General features: G+C 45.7%; 1 protein-coding gene across 1 annotated transcript; it reads left to right on the top strand.

The window, feature by feature from the left end:
- Positions 1-9,784, top strand: minar1 (membrane integral NOTCH2 associated receptor 1). The gene is made up of 4 exons (XM_047042466.1): positions 1-810; positions 1,102-2,625; positions 6,781-7,044; positions 9,587-9,784. The coding sequence occupies exons 1-4, from the start codon at positions 1-3 to the stop codon at positions 9,782-9,784; spliced, it is 2,796 nt and encodes a 931-aa protein (XP_046898422.1).
- The last annotated feature ends 17,097 nt before the right edge of the window (positions 9,785-26,881 follow it).

The raw sequence follows: 26,881 nt of genomic DNA, 5'->3' as shown, positions 1-26,881 counted from the left end.
ATGGACCCCCTCCCAGAGTACTCCCTTTTCCTGGTGAGGATCCTGGAGGAGCTGGACAGCAAGCACCGCACTGTGTCCTACCAGGACCTGTGTAAGTCCCTGTGTGCCCGCTTCGACCTGGTCCACCTGGCCAAGCTGCGGAGCCTGCTTTTCTACACGGCCTGCCTGGACCCTGCCTTTCCCGCCACCCTGTTCAGGGACAAGATGCGCTGCTCCGTGGAGGACCAGCAGTCCAAGAAGCTGATGGTGGCGGCAGACATCGTCACCATGTTCAACCTCATCCAGATGAACGGGGGCATTGCCAAAGACAAGCTGCCCATGGGGCACAGACCCAAGTTCCACAAGAACCAGTCTTTCGAGTCATGTAGGTCAGACACAGAAGTTTATAAGTTCCAGGACTGCAAGAGGGGAGGGTACGACCACATGGACCATCCCAGGGGGGTGCATCACCACCTCCCCCTGCCCCAGAACACCCCCCCCTGTCCTACATCGGATTGCAACAACTGCCAGCAGTTCATCCCCACCTCCGACCCTAACTTCCTGTTGGGCGTCAACAAGGATTTGAAATGTAGAGCAGCATCGCTGGACAAGCTGCAGCATCTGCCTCAGTACTCCAGTGGCAGCCCTCCGTCACCTCCCTGCGAGATGCAGAGCACCTATTTTCCCATGGACATCGACAGTGAGTCCACCACAGACCAGGACTCTCTGCAGCACATCAACCATGCAGAGCCTTTTACCGTCCACTCCTGCATCCAGAAGAGAAACATCTTCAAGGAGGACTTTCACAACCTCCAAGCATTCTCTCCACAGGTTGGTATCATAGTCGTCCACAGTCTAGTTTCACAATTACAGCATGTCATTGGTCACCAGGTCTGGAATTTACCAGTCAATTTCAATTTTACTTTGATTTTAAATTTATTATTAAAATATTTACTGTATTGATGTATCTTATTAAAAACATTGTAATATACTGAACAATGTCTGTAAGTAAGTTGTATGAATTTATACAATTCAACCACCAAGTATATCTTATGAATTGATGTCTAGTAAATGCTTTGTTACAGTGTTTTAGCGCTTTATTAATGGAACATTATGCTTTAGGTTGTTACCTCAGAGTCCAAACTTGCCAGTAAAGCCAGTGGAGGGTACCATCGGAGGGAACTCCACAAACCTACAACTTTCTTCAACCACAGCTTTGAGCTGCCCTACAGCAACCCATACTTTGATCCCCCCCTCAGCTCACCCATCCAGGAGAAACGACGAGCAAAGCACGAGAGTCTGGATGACCTCCAAGCATCTACGTATTTTGGGCCAACAACAGTCTCTGAGTGTGTGAACACCCGGAGAGTCAGTAAACCTGGGAAGCAGCCATCTTGGCCGGTGAAGAGCCTGAGTCTGAACACAGAGGAAGGTCCTCCGGACTTTGAGAGGTCTTTTCTCAATGGCAAACCACTGAAAGACAACTACCGCCATAAAGTCAGTGTGATCAACAAAGACAATGAGCAGCATTTTCAGAACGCCAAGGAGAAGGTGACTGCCTCTCCTTCAGGGTTTGCAAAGAAAACCAATGGGTTGAAGAGCAAGGATGTAGCCTCCATGGGGTGTGGGCCAGACCGGGTTGTGGAGAAAAGAGAGGTGGGGAAAAGGTTCAGAGACAAAACTACCCACAGCACCTCTTTCCAGGGAGGCAACATAGACTGCTCATCCAGTATTGGAACCCAGACAGAGCAGGCAGAGCAGAGGAAACTGAAAGAATACACATCTAGAAATGCTAAGTATGGCGAGAGAGAGAGACACCCCTTCAAGCACTCAGATGAAGACTCGGAGATTGTTAGCGACGATATTAGCGATATATTCCGTTTCCTTGATGACATGAGTGTGTGTGACTCTCTGGGCATCATCCAGTCCTCCTGCTACAACAGTAACGGATCAATCTCTCAGTTAACGTTGAAGTCGGACGGCGACAGTTCTCCCGAACGCAACACAGTCAAACTGGCCAAGTCCAAGCTGGACCGACTGTTTAACTCCCTGGAGAGCACCGACGACGAGCTGAAGTCCAGCGTGTGTAAGTTGGTGATGAGGATCGGAGAAATCGAGAAGAAGCTGGAGTCTCTGTCAGGGGTGCGAGGTGAAATCTCCCAGGTGCTCTCCAAACTTAACAAGCTAGACGACAAGATCCAGGAGCCAGAGACCAATGGGAGGCCTGGGGACACAGCGTCTGCCTCGGGCTCCAACGCCACCCCAGACCACCTCCACCCCCACCAAGACCCCACCCTCTCCCCACATGTGTTCCAATGCCACACCACAGGCCACACCATCAAGGGGGACAGTGGCTCTGGGGAGTGGTGCTGCTCGGACGGCAGTAACAGCGAGAGCCTGCGGGTGAAAGCCCTGAAGAAGAGTATGTTCACCCGGAGGTCCTCGCGCTCGCTCAACGAGGAGAACAGCGCCACAGAGTCAAAGGTCACCAGCATCACCAACTCCCCGCGCGACTGGAGGACAGTGTCATATTCTAACCACCCCGGAGACGAGTGCAAAGACAAGGACCGTAACAGGGACCATGACAGGGACAGGGAGCGGGACAGAGACAGAGACAACAAGGACAGACACAGGAAAGCCAAAGAGGTAAGAACCATCACTATCCTAGTGTACATTGTTGTTTACTCTACATAGCTAGCTGCAATACTGTACATAACAGTCATAGAACTGCTGAATGTACGTTAGTATATCTATTAGTTGAGTATTCAGATCCCAAAAAAGAAACAAATTAGCTGTACGTATATATAACGCTATGGGAGACAGCTGGCTGATGAGGCTATACACATGTTTGTATAATACTTCAATCCTAATCTCCCATTTCTGTGGAATTAGATGATCTGACACTCAATAGTCTGTGTACATGTAGGAACATCTGCGTATTCAGCAGAGGTGATTAAGCTGGGTTGTGATCAAGAGCACACCAACAATTGGATCAGTGTTTTTGTTTGACTTCAAAGAGGAACAAGCATCAATGAATAAATTGAGTCAGTAAGAGTTATTCAGGCAGACGACTCTGGATAGGGAGGATGTGTCTTACTGGGCTTGTTGAAGCTTGGCCGATGCCCCCCCGAGGTGCCCGGGTAGCAAACGAGGAGTTTGAGAGTATGCAAGGAGATGGGGAGCGGGTGCGATGCTAAAGTAGAGACAAGTGAGTGGCTAGTATAGCAAGTTTGTATTCATAGAAGACAACTGACTAGCCTGCATTATACATTACATTAGCTGATGAGTAGACAAGGTGGCAGAAGGAAGTTGGGATGTGGTCTTCTCCTCCTGAACCTCAGTATAACTCCATTATGTCAGTAATTACACACCCATCGTCTCAGAGCTTTCCTCCAACAACACAGCAGCACCGAGCACAGATGCTCCAGTTAGGACCACTGATATTGACCCTACCTGAGCAGTTGACTTCATACCAATCCTTTATCACAGTCCAGTTCACAAAGACCATTTACACTAAAAGGGGATATCAATGTTGACGGATCAGGAAGAGAGAGAGGTGACGGACTCTGGATGGATCTTCCCCCTCAAGGTGTTTAGCTACTTTCAGGTTCGGGCTCTCTTCCATTCATCAGCACCTGTCAGGTCAGAGGCAGCCCTGTCGTGGTGCCATGCAGGAAACAGCCTCCACAGAGAGTCAAGGTGCTGAGGACAGCAGCATCAGAGACATGTTTGTCATTATTTGTGAAGTACCTGGTTAAAACCGCTCACTCCCCAGCAACCATGTTCTTCAAGGCCGTAGATTTCCCATTTTCTAGTCACATGACTGACATGTTAATTGTGTTCTTCCCCTCCTACAAGGCCTTGCCCACCTCTGGGCAGACAGACTCTTAAACGGGGGAGTTGAAATGCCAGTCCATCTTGTCAGGTGTTGCAGACCAGTGATTCCCAGTGACCTTTCCTTGGGAAGCCAAATGGAGCGCATGTTATCTGAAATGGGTCTTGACCCGAGAGCTGTGTAAGCACCTCTCAGAGCATGGCATGGCTACCATGGCCCCTCCATATCAATTAGTGTGTGTGTTTGCTTGTGTGTCTGCCTGACCAGGACTGATTATGGTCTGTGAATGGTGTCATTCAGTAATAGCTGCCTCTCTTTATGTATTATCTTGATGCATACACAGTACTGGGTTTTAACCGCAATACCAGTTTTACTGGTTGACAACATTTCTATGCATACTACTAGAAAATCTGAGAGAGCTATTTAAAGGTTCTAGGACATCCAACCATATGTTTTATTGCATATGCAAATCTAGCTACTAATTAGCATTTAATCCATACCTTTTATTTAATCCAAGATAATTTGACCAATTTACCACCCTACCATCCCATCAACATCAATTATTGGGTTTCTGCACGAAACAAATCCTCACATAAACATGCATCTTCTAATTTCTTTCTCTCGCTTTTTACTCTCTCTGTCAATCTATCTCTCAGGGTTTCTCTCTCTCTCAATGTCTAAATAAGTTTACTCCCTCCTTCTCTCTTCACCCCCCTCTCTCTCTCTCTCTCTCTCTCTCTCTCTCTCTCTCTCTCTTTCTCTCTTCCTCCTATCTATTTTCTGTTCCCCACGTTCTCCTCTCTTCAGGTCTGTTGGCACGGAGCCAAGATGGATGTCAGCCAGTTTCTTCTGATTCAGTTCCCTGCCATTTGGGGATGTGGGTGCAGACCTCGCACACAGAGCTGCCATATACCCAACCTTGTCATTTGTGGACGTATAGAACCCATATATACAGAGCTGCCATACAACCAACTCAGCCATATCACTGTTACTGCCTTCTGGAGTCCCCATACAGCCATTGCTTCTGTGAAATGCTCGCCTGAGGTGGACGTTACTATGAAATGTGGACTTGCAGTGAATGGTAGAGTAGGACATGACTAAAGGGAGTAAATAATGGAGTAATCTACATTACTGGTATTCTCTGGTCCTCCAGTAACGGCTTTGTGTTCAGTGTGGGTCTGTAAGTATCTAGGTAGAGACTGGTCAGTTTACCAATGCCCCACAAATCATACAATCAAATTGTATTTGTGATCGATAGCCCTTTTTACAATCAATGTCACCAAGGGCTTCACAAATGCCGACTGATCAACTGATGTCCAACCTTAACCCTGAGAGACGATTAGGGAAAACACCCCTCCTTCTCATCTCCCATCCCACCCTTCCCTCTCCTCTCCTCTCTTCCTCAACCCAACCCTCCCTCTCATTTCCTGCTGGCCCATGCTTCTATATTCAAAGCCTGTGAATAGGAGTGAGAATGGCAGTAAGACAGGTGAGACAGCAGGACAGACAGCCAGAGAGAGGTGAGACAGGTGACAGTGGTGGGAAAGCTGTCATAACGCATACATGTATCAGTCTTGTCACAAACATCCTGAGCTGCCACTACGCTGTTTTGCATTTCTCAGTGCCTGAATGCTGAAAACAAGGAGTTGAAAAGGATCTTAAGTGCAGTTTGTTTATTCAGGTAGCTGCCACTGTGTTTACTAAAACGGTACACAGTAGACTACTCTGTAGTACCAGTTCATGGACTCACTCTTAGAGAGATTTTCACAGCTTGCTAGTAGCTATTAAGCTTAAGTCATGTACTCCATATCCAACACACAGAGATAAGCTGTATTTAAGGGAGTGTATAGATCTGCATGGAGGTAAGCGACACGCATGGCCATGGCTTTCTCTCCCTTAAACTCACCAGGGACAAAAAGAGACATTTCTCCAGATGGATGAGAATCTAGTGGCAATTGTAAGTTCACACATAAACACACGCACACTCACACACTACTGCCAAGAGAGAGAATATTAGACTGTGGCAGGATCAGATTTGTGTCTCCTTCTCTGACCCTGGGGAGGCCTGCCACCACTGTTGGTTAATGGATGTTTACTTGAACAGTCTTTCGAGGGCTGAGGAGAGCTGTGGCGAGCTCATAAAAATGTAATATTCATCTAAATTAATGTTCTTTTAACTTCCCGAAGATCAATGAGATCAATACACTAGGTTGTGGAATGTTGTTTATCTCTCCAACCAGAAGGAGTAGCTATTCACATGAGCGGGAATACAAATATAAGCTTTTTGCAATTAATCTAATTTGAGTCTGACCATTTTCTCACTAATTAGTATTGAATAATGTACATTTTTTATGGTGCCAATGAAAATGTAGGTCTTGACAGTTTTTATCATCTGTAAGGTTTCAATCTCTTTGGTTTAATAAAGTCATTTCCTCAGAGTAATTGACCAAATGAGGAGGAGACGGATTTAGTAAAATAAGTGTTTATGCTTAGTCAACCAAATACATCTGTGCATCCTAATCATTACACAAAGAAAGCAATTTGATATGTTTCTTTTTCTTTCCAAAAATGACCAACTCTCATATGTCATCTCTCTCCTTGAGGGCATATATCATACAGCTAGCTTTCATATATTAAAAACAAATATGGTGCTTCATAACGTGGGGTGTTGCTTACAGATTACCTAAGTTGCTGTTCTGTGGGGAGAAATAGTGCACGAGTATGTTTCTCATTTAATGGTCTGTAGGAGACATTGCAGCTGTAATGGCTGTGCCATGCTTTTCCAGGATACTTTTACTATATGGCTGCTTAGGAATATCATAGTCCTCTGTTCACGCTCAGATGGGTCTCCTCTCAAACTACTGTCGGATGTCTTTGAGGTATTACAAAGTCAACCACCACCGCAGCAGGACGTTACACGACTTAAGGTTTCCCCTCTAAACTTGACCTCTCTGCCCCCTCCACAGTTGGAGCGTGAACGTCAGTACGAGATCCCCCAGGCCCATCGCTCCTCCAAGCCCCCCAAGGACTCCTACCTGGTGGAGCAGGTGTTCTCCCCGCACCCCTTCCCACCCTCCGTCAAGTCTCACATGAAGGGGAGCCCCCTGTACACAGACCTGCGGCTGACCGGCCTGTCTGATGGCAAACGAGGACAGCCCTCCTGGACCATCGAGGAATACAAACGCAACTCTGGAGAGAAGGGCAAGCAGCTCACAGCTCTGGACCTGCAGGTGAGGAGGGATATGGACTTGGTCTTGATCCCATCTCAAGCAGAACACACCACTTCTATGTTGGAATTAGTCTGTTTTAAAGTATTACTACAACAGGTGATGCTAGTTCTGCTGATGATTTTAGTCCAGGTGATAACGTTAGTTGTAGTGCTGATGTTAACCTTGGTGTTGATGCTAGCCCTTGTGTTGATGGAACATCTGGTGTAATGCTTGGCCTGCTGCTGATATCTAGCCCTGCTAGTGGTGTTGCTAGTTAGCCCTGGTGGTCATGCTATTTACTCCTGCTTGGTGGTGTTGCAGTGTCTGCTGGTAGTGTTGCCGTGGCTTGTGTGTCCAGCCTGGATCCTGGGGGAGTGGTAGCGAGGACTGCTGACACTGAGGCTTTCTTGTTATCTTTTGCTTCCTCGTCGTTGCTTCCTGATCTTATCTGAGAGTATTTGTGTTGACCAGGTTTTCTATGTGCAACAACACTCTTTCTTGACCAAAGACTCACTTGTAACAGAGCCAGAGATATATTTACAGTATCTGTCAGTCAAATCATTAGACACGGATTGTGACGCACAGATCAAATTTCTCGCCTATACTGTTCAGCAGTAACTGTGTGCAATTTTTATATATTTTATGATAATCATTAAATAGCTTATAATATCAGTGTTGAATAGCTTTTGACTGACACCTCTGATTGAGAATGCTAAACCCCAGTGGAAGTGTTTCCACTGTTCTTTATACATTCTTTATAAATGGAGTTCTAACCTTAAGATGCATCCTTGTAGTCTGTAGTTTGAGGAGGACGAAAGCTGACAAGAAAACATTTCTAAGTATTTCACAGGATGGCGAGACTGCTCCACTTACTGGGGCATCATTATAAGAATAGTAACCAACTGTCGATCAGACTGGGAAAGAGAGAGCAAGATAGAGAGAGGAGAGGTGAGTGAAAGGCAAAATAGGGAGATAAAGTGAGAAAGACGCAAACAGAAATGCAATTTAATATCTATCCTTGTGTGCCGTACACAACAAAATAAGGAATTCAATAAACACATTTTGCATTATTATGATTCAACACTCCTCTACAAAAACACTCACAGTTAAAACAGTGGAGCCGCACTCAAAGATAAGTGACCCAATTAGAAGATGATTAGTGTGTCTACAAATGTTACATTGTGATGTTAAAGCCAGGATTCTGTGTTGGTTGAAAAGCCGTCAGATGTCACAGACACGTCTGTGAGGATGGGTAATACAGTACGCACGCAGAAATAGCTGTGTGGAGTAACTCTAATCATTCTGTAAACTAGTCATTATATTCCACATTAACTAATTGGGTCTGGCAAACCAAACAGTTTACTGCAGTAGATTAGAGACTGTTACACTGAATATTCAGTCTGCTACTTGCCTCCCATCAACAGCTCTCTACCTCCCTGCATCCCAGCTGGCTTGGCGTGGAGCCAATGACAGATGCAGGGTCAACTTCACAGAGGCAAACAACCATGGCTGGTCACCTTCAAAAACATTGATTTCTAATTTTCTTATGATCAATTCAGAGAGTTTTCCAAGTAGGAAATATAATTAACCTTGGATGTGTACCTCTTCCAAAGACACAGGATTCCAAAGACGCAGACAGGCAGGGAAGGCAGGGGAAACTGTGGTCCTATTCAGAGGCATCACACAGAGAGAAAACAAACATGGAGGCAAAGTGGAGGAAGAGAGAGACAAGACCCGGAGAATGTTTTGGTCCTTTTCTCAATAAATGATCATATTCTGGACAGTCTCGCACATCTGTTTGGGTAATGAGTATGTCATTCCATAATTATAAGCCCAGTGCATTTCCTTAAACCAGCCTGCAATAGTCATGAATAAACATTTGATTTTGTGTTGTTAATTTGTAATTACTCTGAATAGCCTGAACAGACAGCAGAGTGATTATAATTACAATCTACAGTATAGCATGTTCTATTTCTCTCTCTTCCCTTCTCTCTCTTTCTCTATCTCACTCCCTTCTCCCGCACCCCTCTTTCTTTTTTTAACTCCATATCTCCATCCTTTCTTTCTTTCATTCTTTCTTTCTCTCCTTCGTTTTCTCTCTCTCTCATGAAAGGAAATCTGTGCCATGGCAGTGAGTCAGTGTGTTGCAGTGTTTGTCAGGCTGCCTTGGTCATGCCTCCTAGGGGCTCAGTGGGAAACAAGCATCCACAAGGACAAGCATCCCAGTCGGCTGCCATCGATTGTTGCTCTCGCCGTTCCTGTTTATCTGAGAATCAATTTAGGAGATAACAGAGGTTGGACAGAGAGATTCTCTGTCTTTCTCTCTCTGTCTCTTCTCTCCATTCCTCTCTCTCTTCCTCTCTATGTGGATGAGGACAAAAAGCAGAATTATGGCTCTTTCATCCCTCCTACTCTCCCATAAGAAGTTTTTTCTTTATGTAACAAATGTATCTGTTTGAGAGACACTCAAAAATCCTCCGTTAATGTCTCCTTTCTATCTATCCTTTTAAGTTTTTTCAGCCCTGCACTTAAATTCTCTCTTTTCTCCCTCTTCTTCTTGTAGACCCAGGAATCTCTGAACCCCAACAACCTGGAATACTGGATGGAGGACATTTACACACCCGGATACGATTCGCTGCTCAAAAGGAAAGAGGCAGAGTTTCGCAGAGCCAAAGTGTGTAAGATTGGAGCTCTAATTGCTGCAGCGGCCTGCACGGTCATCCTGGTCATCGTGGTGCCCATATGCACCATGAAGACATGAAGCACAGGAGGGGCTGCTCTCAGCAGGACTCTCTGGTCATGCTCCTCTGTCCCTCACACTGCAGTGAGGACCCAGCCAGACAGCATGGTCACACCTTCAACTGACCCTGTGATAGGGTAGGCTATTTTGAAAGTTTGAAGCATATTTAAGTGTTTCAGACCCAAATGTTTTATTTATACGGTATTGGTTGTGTTAGAGAAGATGAACATGGAACATTCTTTGAATTCAGATGAAAGTCGTTTTTTTCTATATATCATTGCCTACTGTATAGTGAAATCATGTATTGCCTCTCAATATGGCTATTGTACAGTAGCAATGGCAATGGCAAATACACACACAATGTATTTATTTTACAGTAATTATATCTGTCTTCGCGTAAAATCTTTCTTGAGGTTAAACATTTATTTGTTTGACTTTCCAGTTGGGAGATGGTAAACTACATTACCATGGTTAATGGTTGACAACTGGATGTGTTTGGTAACCAGTGTATGATATTTTATTTTAGTATAATTGCAGTATAATGTATTTTAATGAGAGTTATTTTTTATGAATTATCTGGTAGAATGTGCTGAGTGCAAACAAGATTTATTTCTGTCATCGATAACAGGAGTTTTAATCCGTGGGTTTAATCAATGGGAACTAATTTTTCTATGTAGAAACAATTGGAGGTACTATTTAACCATAGTTGTATAATGGTACATAGAAAGGTGTGATTACAATACTGTAAAGTCAACCTGAATGTATTGAAAAATAACACCAAAAGATGGAGAAAATCTTTGTTTCTTGCAAGGTATTGAATGTTTGTTTGTCTCACACTGTGTGACAACTAGCCAACAGCACGTTGCTGTTTATCTCAAATGGTGTTTCTTATTCTTTGCCTTCTAGGTCATTTATTCAGTGAATACTTGAAGTTTCCCTCCACAGTTGAGGAGCCCAGCTCACCAGGGAGGGCTGAGTGCTATTGGTTCAGTCAGCAGTATTGACTGGCCCACCCTGCAGGCTCACAAACCCCCACCCCCAAAACACACACACACACACACCTCATCCCTACCCAGCCATCATCTCCCAGAAGGCCTTAGCACCACTCAATACAAACTGCCTACTCGCAGCCATGTCCCAGTATTTTGGATTAGCTTTATTGTCTACTTGTATTTGCCTCCTTCATGACAACTGATGTAAGTGGGCAGGACAGATAATTGACACGGTCCAGGTGAATGATCTATTCTACCTATCCCTTTCCTCTCCAGATGTCCATTATTTTATTGGTCTATATGAGTCTCTATAAAGATAGAAGTATCTGACGAGAAGCCCAAGGCCTCAGGGCAGCATCGCTGAGATTAGACAGCTGTCTCACTGGCTCTGACAGGAAGGAGAAACCTCACCAGAGTGCAAGCTTTACAATAACGTCGCAACTCCTTGGCTTGGTTCCACGTTTTACCTCCCTTTTCCTGAGCTTAGAATCTGTTAACACTGAAAGGATGGAAGCCCAAAGAGCCCCTGACTAAAGACCAGGGAGAAGAACAGACTTCCCTGTTCACTGGACCAAGTCCTCAACTGTTGTAGTTACTGTTCAATGTAAACCAGGGGCTACAAAGCCAAGTCAAGCTAGGAAAAACCAAGTCCTCAAGTCCTGTTGTTTGTCAGCTGATGTTTCTGTCTCTCTAGGGCATACTGGAGTGGACGCTTGTCGCCCTGTTACCAACAGTAGGTGCTGTGTTATTGACTGGGTTAGTGTTATCTGACCAGGAGAGACCATACAGTAGAGGATTGTCCAGCACCGGGGCTTGGAGCCTTGGCACCCTGTAGAGGTCTGTATATAGTGCAGGTTGGAGGCACATCATGTGGACAGGTGTTCATCTGGAATATAACTACAATAAAAGCTAACTGTTCTGACTGTTGCTATCTGTGTGACTGGAATCTCTTTACAAACAATTGGCTGGACTGGAACAAATGCTAAAGCAAATATGCTTGGTACTTCCCCAAACATATTTCACTTACTGTTATTATAGTTTTGAATTGAGTTCTGACACATTTCCAGTGATGATTTCCGATAAGAGAGAGAGATAAGAGATGGGGACAGCATAGTGCAGCTCCCAACAAAAAGCTACAACACAAAATATTTGTCCTAGAAATGATTTATTAACCTTTTTTTGTGATAGTTGCTGTTTTTCTGCCAGTGTCTAACAGTCAACCAGGAAATGCCAACCTAATCAGCGAGATTTTCTCAAGCACTGAGGGACCAGCTGGGCATGCACAGCTTGAGCAGCTTTGCAGTCTGAAGAACCATCATCTCGGAGGTTAGACCACCAAGATGGAAACACAATTACGCAGAAGACGAAACACAGCAACTGCTCTCAACTTTATGGTGCCGTATCTCTCTGTCTATCCAGGCTATTTCAGGCAGGAAGCATTTCAAGTGGTTTGTTGAATTGTGGGCTGTGGAAATTAGCCCGCCATTTATGGTAATTGAAAAACATTATCCCAAGGCCCCCAAAAAAGGCGTTTGATCATTTGCCTTGAGATATGATGTCATTAGTGTCTGATGGTTCTCTCCTCTTGCGATAGTCCATTAGCCCTCTGATGACTTGCAAGGTTCTCTAACAATGGACTTTGTCAAAACAGCACATTGTGAGTCATGTATTTTATGTTCATTTCTTGACTCAGTGGGGCCTTGATTTCAAACTAGTCCAGGCCTATCAGCCAATCAGTCTTGCTTCAGCGTGAAACTAAGCATCAGCTGAGAGACCAGTAACAACTGTATGCATGTCTGCTCCAGTCCTCAGACCGGGCTGGATGGCTGCATGAGCCTCTCTGAGCCTAACGTAGCCTCTCTTAACCACTCAGCGTAAAGCCACAAGTTGAGACTGAAACACCACTAACCTTGGCTGCCACTGATGTACTGAGCAAGGTCAGAAACCACTCGGCCTCTCTCTCCTCAGGAGAGGGGATTGAGTGATCTACGTAATACAGGATTCAATTCCAATCCCACAGCCCCTTATGTAGTCTAATAGATCAGGCCTGTCCCCCCCAACACATACAAAACACAGCAAGCACTGGTTCTGTGGCCATATTTGTCAGTTCTGTGATAATCGTGAGCTAAATACTCTTAGGACCTGGCTTGTGTGTTGGTGTTTAGAGAAGTGTAACATTTGTTTTCCTGTATGACCTTTCAAACATCATAAACCAATTTGTGGACTGTGAAGGACACACTGCCGATAAACAAGCCAGAGCTTGTCGAAGTGTGTCCTGCCATAGGCTACTCTACCCAGACACACAAATGACTTGAATGAGCATTGAGGCAAAACGGAAAATGAAAAACCACCAAGATCCATTGGGACCTGATGAACACTCTGTGCACAATTTTAGAAAGAAAAAAGTACATGTATTTAATATTTTTGAACCTAAACTCTTAAGAAATGTACCACTGTTTTATGACAAGTCTGTTATTAGAAGTCTGAAGGTTGTGAGAATAGTGTGTGTGTGTGTGTGTGCGAGGGGGGGGGGGGGGGGTGAGGGACTCCCTTCTGTACGGTGAAATGACACAAAAATTGCCTGGAAATTACCCCTCCACATGTCTTACAAAGTCAGCTGAGCTGTGCCCTATGAAACAAAAGAAAACATGATAAAGAAAGTTTTTGTTCTCAGGTCATGCCAGTGTTGAGGCATTGAGGGCAATTAACAACACTGGAGCATCCTTCTCTCCCTCTCCACCAGTCTCTCTCTCTCTTCCTCTTTCCTTTTCTCAGAACCCATTTGGACCTCACTGCTTACCCAGTAATTTTGTCTGCATGAATAAAAGAATTATCTGTATTCAACATCAAGCTTTGTATTTATGGGACAAGTGCAGCAATTACCCAAAGTGTCAGTAAGGTTGGATGGATGGCAGGAGTTTGACAATAATTGATTTGAGGGGGGGGTTGGGGGGGGGGGGGCTTTAGAGAGTGTGAGGAGAGGATAGGGAAGGGAGGAAGTGACTGAGGCTTTGGTGGTCTGGTAAGACATTCACCACATACGTCCTGCTCCCAAATACATTCAGTAATCTGTACAGAACTGAATACTCATTGTTCTGTTGTTCATCTTCATGTCCCCATATTGTACTGCTATGCATGACCACATGCAGTTGGTCACAAGACAGTCACTTTATTACACAGTCAATTACACGCTAGTGTGACTGCTGTGATGAAGTAAGCCAACTGCAGTTACTCAGTAGTAGTCCTTCATTTGCACTAGCACAAGATAAAGTATACTTTAATGTGTCCTGGTTACAGCCCAACTGAACACATTTGGATCGAAGCTCGCCATTTCATCACATGAGGACTGACAGGGAGATATCAAAGCAGTAAAATCTCTCATCTTTACTGTATAGTTGCCACCATGTGCCTCAGGTCAGGATACTGTGCTGGAGGAAGCAGCAGTGATTCAATTAGAACCTTCCGGCTCAGAACCTACACAGCATTCTGTTGGAACATCCTTGTAGATCCTTTGGGTTCCATCATAGAACATCTACTTCATTTGTATTCAGAGGAGACACCTTGGAGGTCCACATTGGATGTGTGTGTAAAGTAGGTGTCGTGGAGGGGACGTAGAAAGTAACCACCTAGACCTGGTAGGTTGTGTTCGACATAGCTGCTACAGAGGGGATTTCAATACAGCCAGTAAATGTGTCAGTCTAACATGCTGGCTGAATAGATATATAGACTTTGTATTCTCCTTGCTAATCAATGGTGTTCTACATTTCGTCAGTTATCAGGGGGGGGGGGAATCAGTGGTATGCTATTCATCATAGTTTCATGGCCCAAATCGCCACAGTGCTACATTACCCCAGAGCATACTTTACAGTTGCCTGCTCTTTATGTTCCTGCCTCAGACTCTTTCTCCTTCTTAACACCCCCCCTGCCCATCTACCCTGTAAAAGGTAATGTTCAATTTAAATGCAGCTCACTGTGTTATGTGTCTCTACTGCAAGTGTTGGCAGTGAAGATCCACTGGAGGAGACGTCAGACAGAGCACCCCTTGGACAGACTTTGTTTGTCATGGCCCTCTGTACCTTCATGGTTGTCTCCACTCTGCTTACAGTATTTTACATTCGTACACAGCTGCTTGCTCCTCTCCCTCTCCATCCACCTTGTATCTAAGTCTTCCTCTCTCTTTCTCTCTCTCCCCCTTTCTCTTCCGTTCTTTCTCTGCATCTAAGCTCTCTTTCTCTCCAATCTCTTTTCCCCCCTCCCTCCCTCCTCCTTGTACAGCCAGAGTTATGTGTCTGAATCTAAAGGTCATGAACTTTTGGAATCCAATAGTGCTTGTCCTGCTGCTGATGTTCACACACAAACTGGTCTGTACACACACACACACACACACACATGTTCCTGATAGTACAGTATTCCACTACTGTACACCATCTATTAGTGTTATTTCAGATGGATTTTATACTGTATTCAAAGGAAAGAATGAACTGTGCCATCACATCTCAGCAATGATTCTTACGTGTTTAAACAGCATCAATTCAACATCTACTGTGTATAGTTCAATTATTCACATACATGCATATGGTCCCACTCTATATAAGTCATGGCCCTGCATCCCCCTCTCCCCTCCCCCAGCCATGCTCCACTGCTGCTGTGCTGAGAAGGGATTTGTGAGAGAAGGAACATGTTGGGAGCTGGTTTAATTAGACAGAAAGACACGAGGACTGGAGTGAATAGTTCCACAACAAAGCTTCCCCCTTAGTCACTTTGACACGAGTATGGATGAGGAGTCTACAGAGTTTACAGAGTTATATCCCTCTACGGAAATAGGGGAGTCAAAACATTAAAGTCACCTCAGATCTATGCGAAGGGAACATCTCTACCTGCATCAAGACTATGACCTTTACCTCAGGTTGACTTCTCAGCCACCTGAGACTGCTTACTACAGCCTCCTGGGTTCTGCTGCATCCTGGTTGAATTATTCAAACGCTTTTCTGTACACCCTGCATTGCCTTCTTCACTGGCCCTTTTGAAATGACATCGTTTCCTAGTCTCTGCTTCTCTGGTTCAAAATCAAATAAAGCCCTTTCTACAAGCACTGACAGGGGTCACAGATCAGCAGCTATAACCAACCTAAAACCTTCAAGGGAGCCTAACCCTAACCCTAAACCTAACCTTTGGAGGAACAGTTCCGTGGGTGATCCCCTCCTGCAGAGTCGGTTAGTGAAACAGAGATGCAAGACCGTAGGCCGCGTAAACAGCTGTTCATCGTTATTGTGAGGCTGTGTGGAAGGCCTTGCTGATGAACTGCTATTTCTGCTAACTGCAATAGGAATGTTTCTGAGAGAGAAAGAGAGCGAAGGATGAATGAATAGACAGTATATTGGGTAGTTGTTAAAGCCCAGATTAAAAATCTCTCCACCATAATTGAGTCATAAATCATCCAACCATTCAATTTTACACTGCAACATTCGACTCGTTTGTGCGCCCCTCCCCTCACCCCACCCCCTTTTAACCTTCACATCCATGCAGCCTCCATAACACTGCTCTTGCCCACAGAGACTAGCTCTGCCTGGCTTGTATATGCCAGACTACAGCCTCCTCTCTCAGGTTTTAAACGAGAACAGAACGAGAAAATACCCACCGAAGGAAGTAATCCAGTTTTTTAAAGATTGTATACAGTATACTGTCAACATATAGAGAAGCTTGATTAACTATGAATGCAACTTTCACCAGCACACACACACCAAACACGCACTCACCAGTGCTCCCACTCATAGGAGGATGATCTGGCTCTGAAGCCCAACCTGAGTCAGACCTCAGGCCCTGTGTCAGAGGCCTGTGTCACCCTCCAAAAGGTCCCTTTGACCAGCAGCGAGTGACAGAAAAGGATCGGCAGAACATGAATGAACAGAATGATGAGAACAGTGAAGACAGATAAGAGACAACTCTCTGTCTGTGGGCAGATTGCAATGAAATGCTATGTGGTTTGGTGTTCAAACTGAACAGGGTCCAGCCAAGCGAAGCCTTTTCTGTGCTGTGGGTAGTCACCCTTACCTGGAAGATTTGATATAATTACCTCTGCCTGCAGTATCTCCCACCTCCTAATTCAAACTTCCCTGATCCCAGTCTCCCAGCTAAAATGTCAACACCCTAACGCAAGCCTTGATTCTTGATCAAGCTTTTCGAAAAACACTGAGAGGTATCAAGTCAGGCAGCTCTGAGCCGGCATGTTGGACGAACCGACTGGATAAGTGAGCAGTATTATGTTCCCTTCACCCCTGTGAGGAGGAGGAGGTGAGCCTCTTTCTCCTGAGGATGTCTGCGTCAGGGCTTCTGTTCCTGCTGTGACGGATGACCCCCCCCCTCGCCTTGCTTCTCAGACAGGCGTGTCGGCAGGAATGGCTGCAGCCAGGCATTAAATAGAGCAGCTAGCAACAGCTGCTGACAGCAGCGGAACGAAACAAACACATTTGGTTTACTATCTCCATGTTCTCAAATGTGTAATAGGAGGGGAGGAGTTCTATTTTTGGACACAAAGACAATGCTAGCCTCTGGACTGGGATGAAGCCTGGGGTGGTGTGTCTCTTCCTACGCAACAAAGCAAGTGTAGTGCCGAAGCAGGAAATGCCTCTTGGGAAGACCAGGTAATGATTGGACAGGACTGCTGCACATGCTGTCTGCATGCGCTTTGTGTGGGAATGCCTGTGGCGAGCCTGACGGCAGCTAGTCACGGTGTGGAGCAAGAGAGCTGGAGGAGAGGATGATATCATCATCATAGAACCTTCCGTCAGGACGTGATGCTGATTGTTCCATACACAGATCGCTTGTCTGGAGGCAAGCTCAAATCCCAAAGCAGCTGTCTTGTCTCAGGGTTGTTTAGAGTCACAAACAAAATTGCTCTAGTGGATGAAGAGGTTTGTCAGTTCAAGCATGGAATGGTAGTCTTAAATGTCCAAATTCCATGTTGATGATGTCAATTTGTAAATGTGTTTTAATTAGCTCTATGCCATTAGATCAGTACATGTTTACATGTTTTCTGTGTACAAGATTGATGACCAAATGTCCTCTATAAAAGGGATCAGAAAATATTCAACAATCAACATGTCAGTCGCTGTCGACGCATTCCCCTCAATCTAGAACACTGTCAACATGGCCACATTCCAGATGATTTGACTCGGTGAGAATGTTCGTCACAGGACAACGTCAGTTCCCAAACAGGACGGTGGGACGGAGGACGAGATAACGCGCCATCTCACCTGCCCTGAGGGAAGATGGGACGATAGCAAAACCGAGACTAAACACACAATGAATGTGCCTCTTTAGCTGGGATAATGAGTGCATATATTAGCATGGCTGAGAGAGTTGGGTCTGTGTCTGGATGGTGGTGTTCTGCTGTACTTCTGCATGCTGGTGCTCTGGGAGACCTGGTGCTCTTCAATCCATCTTCGGAGTAACACTTCATTAATAATGCTGAATGAATCATGTGCCCAGAGCACTGCCACGAAACACTCATTTAAGGTCTGATTGCTTTGTCATCAATCTCAGTGAGGAGGCCATCAAACTTGTCTGCTGTCGGTAAGAGAGAATGCACGTGTCTGCACGTGTGAACATGAAGCGTGTGTGTGTGTGCGTGCGTGTGTGTTCAAGCCATGAAGCTGGAGCATCACTGTGCCAGTAACCAGCGCCACCGTGGGCAGAGACTAATGTGAGCAGATGGTGCTGCAGTCCTATCATTGGTCCACGTGACCAACACTCACACCTTTGAATCTGGTCACCCCTATCACGACAACCCTGAACACCCGTCCACACACACACACACACGCACACACTCACACACACAGCAGCTTTACAGATGGACCTACCTAACCATGCAGCACATTAGACCAGGGTACAGTGTGCGGTATGACATTGTACCTTCTGTCCTCCCAGCCTCCTCTAATTCGAGGCAGCTGAGCTGAAACTGGGTTGAGATCCTCCAGATGAGACAGAAAGGGAAAAGAGAGTCTCGGAAAGCCCTGGAACAAGCCCCCCTGTCAGGCTAAATGTAGATGTGAGCACATCAAAGACAGAGCCACGTTATCCTTCACAGTGTTCAGTGGGGACTTCAACTCCCTGCAGTGAGAGGGAGAGAGAGGAAGAGTGCGACTAAGAGAGAGAGAGAGAGAGAGAGAGAGAGAGAGAGAGAGAGAGAGGGAGGGAGGGAGGGAGGGAGGGAGAGAGAGAGAGAGAGAGAGAGAGAGAGAGAGAGAGAGAGAGAGAGAGAGAGAGAGAGAGAGAGAGAGAGAGAGAGAGAGAGAGAGAGAGAGAGACAGAAAGAGAGCGAGAGAGGATAAAGAAGAGAGGAATATACAGTCTGTAGATGTAGAGTGAGAGAGAGAGTCTCCATGCTCCTGGCTCAGTCCCCTGGGTTCTGGGGCTCCGTGTTCAGGTGGGCTCCTGGGACTGGAGAGAGCTCTGGGATGGTGCTGGGAGGGCCACGGCCACATGTTCTGCTTCTCTTCAAAAAGTAACTTTCATCAATTAAGATGTGTGCCTTTGGGGATCATCTAATCATCTAAAAAGTGGCAGACAAGCTCCTACAATCATCTCGGTGTCAGGATGCCAGTGTAAAACGCAGGTTGCCAGTGTAAAACCTATTGCACACCGTCACCGACACCATAAATAGTGAATAGTCATCATCTTCCTTCCAATCCAGATTTCTTAGGTAATATCATTATGTAGACACCTGTCTAGACAATGGCTCTGAGAGGGGGGGGGGGAGAAGGAGGAGGTGGAGTGAACAAAGTTTGCTTGACGAAGCTCATTAGCCTCAGTTACTCCATCTTTCTGTCACTTAGACAGAGGGAGGGAGGGAGGAGAGTGTGAGGGGAGGGAAGGAGAGGAGAGGAGGAGAGCTGAGTTGTTAGCGCATTGACTCAACTCTAAGAAACTGATGAAGTTTCAACCTCCTGTGAATGCTTCTCTGTTGCTGGTTCATTCTGAGTCATTCAGTAGACATATTCATCTGTTACTTTGCTCTGATCTGACCCAGCAAACCTACAGACTTCAGATCAAGGAACACTTGAAGAAAGAGTGCGGAAGTAGGCCAGTCTACTTCCAGAGATCAGTAGGCAAAGACATCTGAACACAGGAAGCCTCATTTAGCATCTCCTAACGCTGCTGCTTTGAAGCTTGAGAAGGCAGACGAGAGCCTTACATCGACCAGAACCTTAGACACACCATGACGGAACATTGCACACATATATCTGTGTTTCGGAGACTGAGATCTGAGATTCCTCCTCTCAACCTTGACAGACACTAGGCTGGGATCTGAGCTTCCTAAACATAGTTGATGATGATGTGTGTGTGTGTGTCATTAAAATTGTTTTTTTTTAAAGGATAGGCCTTCAAGAAATACACAAACCTCTCCTAGTAAATGTTGGTTTGCCAGCGAGAATTGGCTGATGAATAAAAATAAATAGAATTCCAGATATGCAAATGAAAGGCACTCTGAATAATTCAACATGGCCTAGATAGGACTCTCATCTCTCTCTCAGCGGGGATGAGAGATATCTGAGTAAACTATGCACAAATTACATGTCCTAATAACGTCTGAAGGGGAAACGTACATCACACAAGTGAGGGGAAGTTTGGCAGGTGCAACGTTCGTTTTTCAGTAAAATAGCTAGTGACGTTGGGTTCTAGAATTATTGAGTAATCCTTTACAGCTCCATTCCTAACCAGAACTAGAAGTGGCCCCCATTTGTAGGCCCTGTCTGTGGTGCAGGACGTAGAGTGAGATGAGGAATCAGGGCTTAAGTAAAAGATCCATTTGGGCTTTTATTTTGGGGTTTGAGACTGCAGTGGGGATGGTGTCTGGGGGGCTGTGTGATGTGTTCTTAAGATATTGAGGATATCTCTAATAATTACTCTTCACTGAATATCACATGGGACACTGCTGGAAACACTGATAAGATGAAACTTTGATATAGAAGAATATGGTCCTCCGTGGAGAGAGGAACATGCCACACACAGACACACACACACAGACGCACACACACACACACTCTTCTATCACAGCGGTAAATATCAAAAACACTAGATTGAGATTGCCATGGGTCTGAAGTCCTCTCTAAGTCCCACAGAGAAACCTGTGGAGACATGAAATAGGATGTATCACACAATCACCTAGACACCATGCTCCAAGGACACCGGTCACAATACCTTCCTGGTTTTGGGAGCATCAGACAAAGTTCTTTACTAAATGGAATAAAAAATGACTTGAGGTAGTGTGTGTACTCCATGGTAAAGTACAAAAGTACTGTATGTATGTCATATATGTATGCCAAGGTACTATAGTGTGTGTGTGTGTGTGCGTGTATTGTGTGTATAGCATGGTACTGCAGTGTATGTAAGCTATTGCATCTGCATCTTTCTGTACTGGTCACATGGGCACGGCCTCCATCCCAAATCCTGCCTGCCATGCATATTGAACTGCCAGGAGAATGGATTCTGTGTGTGTTTGTGCATGTGTGTGTTTGTGTTTGTGTGTGTGTGTCATGCTGAGCTGTGGCTGGGCTGTTGTGATACAGGAAAGCCAACTGAGGGACCATCTGCAGGACTGAAAGAAGGAGAGAGGGAGGGAGGGGTGTGAAGAGAAGGGAGCTAAAAGATGGTGGAAGAGGGCGACCCAAGAAGGGAGAATGGGAAAGGGGGATGTGCGAAGCAGGGAGGAGAGGAAGGCTGGGTGTTCAGGGACAGTCTCGACATCAGCATGCTTTCACCCCCTCCGCTGTCGGGTTAGACGGAGGGAGGGGGGAGGAGAGAAGGAGGGAGGAGAGGAGGAGAGAGGTGAGCAGAGGTGAGGCAGGAAGACGGAAACGAAGCAGCGTGACCCCCTCCACACCTCACCATGTGACAGAGAGGAGAGGGAAGGAAGGAGAGGGGGGGACAGAGAGGAGGGGTGGAAGGAGAGGGGGGGACAGAGAGGAGAGGGAAGGAAGGAAAGGGGGGGACAGAGAGGAGGGGTGGAAGGAGAGGGGGGGACAGAGAGGAGGGGTGGAAGGAAGGAGAGGGGGGGACAGAGAGGAGGGGTGGAAGGAAGATCACTGGCCCAGGTGGGATTCTTCTTTCCTCTGTTGGGAGCAAAGGAGAAAGAGAGAAAGAAAACGGGGGTGAGGGGAGAGAGAGTTAATAAGGAAAGCAGCAAACAGATAGAATTGCAAAACGAGAAAAAGGTATAGATGGAAGGCGTGTGGAAAGATGGTGGGAGGAGGAGGGACAGATTCCACCTCCAGAGGGTGGTATGGAGGAGGTGTTGATGAAGTCAGGGCCTCCCAGCTGAGAGAGAGAGATCACACTCTGCCCTTTCTCTGCTCTTTCTGACTCTAAACACACAACACATACTGAGGTTAAGCACAGGAGTGAGGGGTCACCCTCTATTGGCCTTCTCTCCCTTTATCTGTGTTGCTCAGTCCCTCTCTCTGTCTCTCTCTGTGTGTCTCTCTCTCTCTCTGTGTGTCCCTCTCTCTGTTTGTCTCTCTCTGTGTGTCTTTCTCTGTGTGTCTCTCTCCCTGCGTCTTCATCTCTCTCTTAACTGTCTGACCTGGCTTTCATCCCACTATCGGGAGTCAGGACACGTTCTGTCTCAGACAGAGGGAGGGTTTGTGTGTGTGCGTGTATGTGTGTGTGTGTGTGTGCGTGTGTGTGTGTGTGAGAGAAAGAGAGTAAGAGAGAGTGTCTTCAGGCTGACTAGCTTTAACAGCGCAGATTTTGCTAGATAAGTCATCACTCCACCCACATGGCGCGACAGAATGGCACACAGTACTGTCTGCCTGGCACACAAATATATTACAATACAAAACTCTCAAGAGTAGATTGAAATTCACAATGTCCCTAAACAGAAACTAGCCCCACAGACCAGCACACTAATAACACACACACTTACACAAACTATAGACACAATGGGGGGTTTGAAGCAAAGGGGGAGTTTCAGTGGCAGCTGAAAATGATAAATAGGGCCAACCTGGCAACCCAAGTCAAATAGCCAACTTCTGTGATGTGAGCCGACCCTTCCTTTGTTGGAGCCTCATCTATTAAAATCCATAAATGAACTGGCTGCTGAACTGAGAGCTACAGTTCATACTTGCAGTGTTTTCTGTCTGTGCTCTGCACGGCAGCCGTGGTGACTCAGAGAGAGCATCTCTCCTCAACAGATCGTCTGAGCGGCCATGCTGACAGAACAGGACACGGTCACATTTCACCTCTTCACTGCCTCCCCCAGTTCAACAACTAGAATTGTGTCCATGTAATTACTTTTTAAATTGTCGAAGGATGCCATTTCATCCAAACGTTCTCTGCTTAGAAAAAGAACGACCCATATTTGTTACACTGGCAAGACTTTTATTCACACAAACCTGGAGACGACTCATACAGCGGACGTGGGAATATCTGTCTTACACCCCGACAGTAAAACCTGTCTCTCTGTCCTGTCTCTCAGTCTCCAAGTCCACAGGGTTGTGCAGTTGCCCTGAGGCTGGCAATACACCACACTCACTCTGGGGTTCCTTAGCTGTTTGGAAGGCTAAAAACATGATGATAAATCAACAGCTACTGGACAAAAAGTCCTTGGGAACATCCCTTCCAGCCTTCTGTTATCTCACTGCAAGCAAGAGACTGTAGTCCCAGATGGGCCTGTTGTCGACTCAGACGTGGATGTCATTTCAGATATGTATCAGAAATATTCATTTCATAAAGTTAGATGAATTCATGTATAATATATTAATTAGTGTTGATACAGGCCTGACAGGTTGACTAAAGAGATTTATCAGAGAACTCAAGACACGACTGTAGTCACACTGATTGAATAATTAAACATGAAATAATGCACTTGTCATGTTACAAATGAAATACAGTGTGTGTGTCTGTGTGTGTGTGTTTCTGTCTGTCTCAGAACTGCAGTGGTCATGGATCAGACTAATGACTTCTCTGGCGATTGAGTGAATGTACTTCTTTTCCTAGAGACGCTCATCTGTCCATGAGCCCCAAGAACAAATATGCCTGTCTGTGAAACGCCTCCAAAGGCACAGTTCCACACGTGTGAAGCATATAACATAAGCCACTTGTCATCACTCAGCTTTAAAAAGGATGTGTGTGTGTGTTGGTGTGTGCGCAAGTGTATGTTTGTGTGTGAGGTTGTGGTTGTGTATGTGTGAGTGTGTATGTGTATCTGCAACATCAGCCTCCTGCTATCGGTCAGCTTTATAGATTTACAGCCATGCTAGTGTGAACCCTTGCAACTACCCCATCAGTCATGCCTGCTAGTGGAGTCTGGGTACTGATTCACCATCTGTGGTGTGGTGATATCCTGAACAGGGAGAGGGGCTTGGACCCCAGGTCTGTGCTGACCTGTACGGAGGCTTTGCTTGTCTGATCTGCAGTCACAGACCCAGTCCCCCCCCAAACACACACACACACCCCGGGCTCCACCCAGCATCCAATAAATGTGATTAAAAATAATTACTAGGCCAGACTCTGTCAACAGAGAATCTGGTTCATGCTTGAAAAAAGATCACTTTCTTTATGAAACCACATTTTGATCACTTCCAGTACTGTTGTAAACACATGAAATACAATTATACAAGAGGAAAACAGTACTAGTTTATCTAATCATCTCAGTGAATACAGGACCAGTGTATTGGTGTCCACACATACTGTTCAAGCCTGCCTGTAGTGGGAATCTGTACACAAGGCTCATTTTCAGTGAAGTCCCTCGAGGTGAAACACACCCCTCCCTGATCATGAAATATTGAAGAGCCCTTCACTGTTGTGGTTCATTGGGGACACACACACACACCTCACACACACACATATTGCTAAGAGGACACACACAGACATGCGCACAAACACATCTCACACACCATGCACCAACATCACACTGACTCACACACAGGCACGCGCACACTCCACATGCCATTTGCACACACACACTTCTCTGGGGAGAGATCAACAGGTTGAACGCAAGGAGTGTTCCAAGCGACTGAGGAGGAGAGAGCAGAGAGCAATCTCATTTACAGTTTAGAGGGGGCTAGGGACTCTGCCTTAATGGGCCATGCGGATCAACAGCTGAAGGAACACACCATGAGCACTAGGAAATACAGAACAGGTTCAAATGACATCATAGACAGAACAACATACTGACAACAAAAAAACTAGAAACTCCCTACAAGCCCCCTAAAAGCTCCCTTTCCTTTGTGCGGTTCTTCCTGGTCCACTGGTGTGGACCTTGGAGCAGTGATAACCCAGGTCTCAGGCCATGCTCTGCTGCCGCCGGAGCCAACCAGGAGAGGGTGGCATCAGAGCGCCTGTCTGCATCAGACTGCCTGGGCCTGTCACCTGGCAGCCCCTGGAAGGCTGGATTAGATGTGTGTAATGAGCACCCGTGCTGGGGCTTGGCACTGCTGCCATCCCAACAGATTTCATTTTTTTAATTAATCATCTCCTTTCTCCCTACGTCTCTGATTAGGAAGCCAGCCTCAGCCCTGAAGGAGAGATCAAGCAGACTAAGAATGAAGTGAGAGGAGCAGGAAAGGAGACAGCACAGAGCCTGCTGCTGCAGGAGCAGCGCTTCACTCCTCAGGACTGTAGACTCCAACAAATGACTGTGATCTTCGGGTTAACCTGTCGTTTGGTGTCTAAATGTGTATGAATGAGAGAAGATAAGAAATAGATAAACAAACAGACAAACAGACAGGCAGAGAGACAGAGAGACAGGCAGACCGACAGGCAGACCGACAGGCAGACCGACAGGCAGACCGACAGGCCGACAGACAGACCGACAGACAGACATATAATCAACCACGAGGGAGAGCCAGAGTATGACTCTTTGAACCAACCAAGACCCTGGTCTGGATCCTGCAAAAGCACATCATCTGTTCCAGCAGTCTGTCTGACCAAACCCTCTGTCATGTGAGCTCAATGGTGTTTTGAGCCCTCACCATCGACTGGTCGACTCATGTGACCTCTCACGCCTCCTGTAGAGCAAGTCGGCTCTGAGATTCTTCCATGTCAGACCCTGCTGCTGTTGTCTCCACTGTGGATCAACTGTTAACCAAGGACATTAACACCGCACCAGGTGCAATGGACTTCTCCTGTCATTGACATTTGGCATTGCAATATTTAAGTACCAATTTATAATTTATTTAGCCCTTATTTTCTTGTTCTGCTCTGTATTGAATGTTTATTCCTTGTTCTCTTGCTATTAGTTCAGTTATTAATCCTGCATAAAATGGTATGGCTCCTCTTACGATTACAACATTTTCCTACCTTTCAGTCAGTGTAATCTATATTGTTGATGTTATACCGTAATTCACCTTTGTAATTATGTAACAATAGTAAAACGGTGAATTGCTTAGTAACGTTAATGATTACACATTCTTTACCGCAGTATATTAGTGTTCCGGATCCATAAATCTGGCTGATAGTAAGAGGCACTCTGTGTGTGTGTGTGTGTATGTGCATGTGTGTGTGCACAAAATTCAATTCTGCTGGTGATAGATTGTCCACCTCCCCTATTCCAGTTCTAAACCCAGTGCTGAGCAGAAACATATGAGCTCACAGAAATACTGCCCAGTGCCAGTGAAAGCAATTCAAGGGCTTTGAGACTCTAATCAATGTAAATCACATCCTGTGAAAGTGTGTGTAACACTAGTAAATGTGTGGTCTAGGTTCAACTGCCTTTGTGTGTTCAATGATTCCTGCTGATGAGTAATCCATGCGGGTAAGAAGAGCTGGGGAGGTTGTTGCTGATCTTTATCCACCCTTGATAAACCTAAACAAGATCATCTTCAAATCCTCCATGCTCTTTTAAAAATACAATCAACTCCTAGAATACAGCCTCTGCTATGCTATTTTTCCAGTCCAGCTGATTCTAATGACAGATACGCATATCTAATCTTCAGTGAAAACAGTCGTGTGATTTGCTTAAAGCTGAGATGGAGTCAAATCCTGCTCATTGTTCTATATCAGAACCAGGAGCTAAATCACATTTTCTTTAAGTCAGCAATGGTTGGTTGGGGTCTATTGTTGCATTAGAGCTGTTTGGTTTGTCGTGTGTTCAGGAATCCAACTCATCTCAGCACCCAGAGAACCA

Source organism: Hypomesus transpacificus, chromosome 19 (assembly GCF_021917145.1).
Source record: "Hypomesus transpacificus isolate Combined female chromosome 19, fHypTra1, whole genome shotgun sequence".
In the NCBI taxonomy this organism is placed as follows: domain Eukaryota; kingdom Metazoa; phylum Chordata; class Actinopteri; order Osmeriformes; family Osmeridae; genus Hypomesus; species Hypomesus transpacificus.
Note: the sequence above shows the minus strand (reverse complement) of the source record. Positions and strands in the feature narration are given on the sequence as shown.

Bases quoted from the DNA above. Each gene is read 5' to 3' on its own strand.
- minar1 (XM_047042466.1), top strand. From the start codon at position 1: ATGGACCCCCTCCCAGAGTACTCCCTTTTCCTGGTGAGGATCCTGGAG. The intron at 2,626-6,780 runs GTAAGAACCATC...CCCCCTCCACAG, and splicing joins GACACAGGAAAGCCAAAGAG to TTGGAGCGTGAACGTCAGTA. The intron at 7,045-9,586 runs GTGAGGAGGGAT...TTCTTCTTGTAG, and splicing joins TCACAGCTCTGGACCTGCAG to ACCCAGGAATCTCTGAACCC.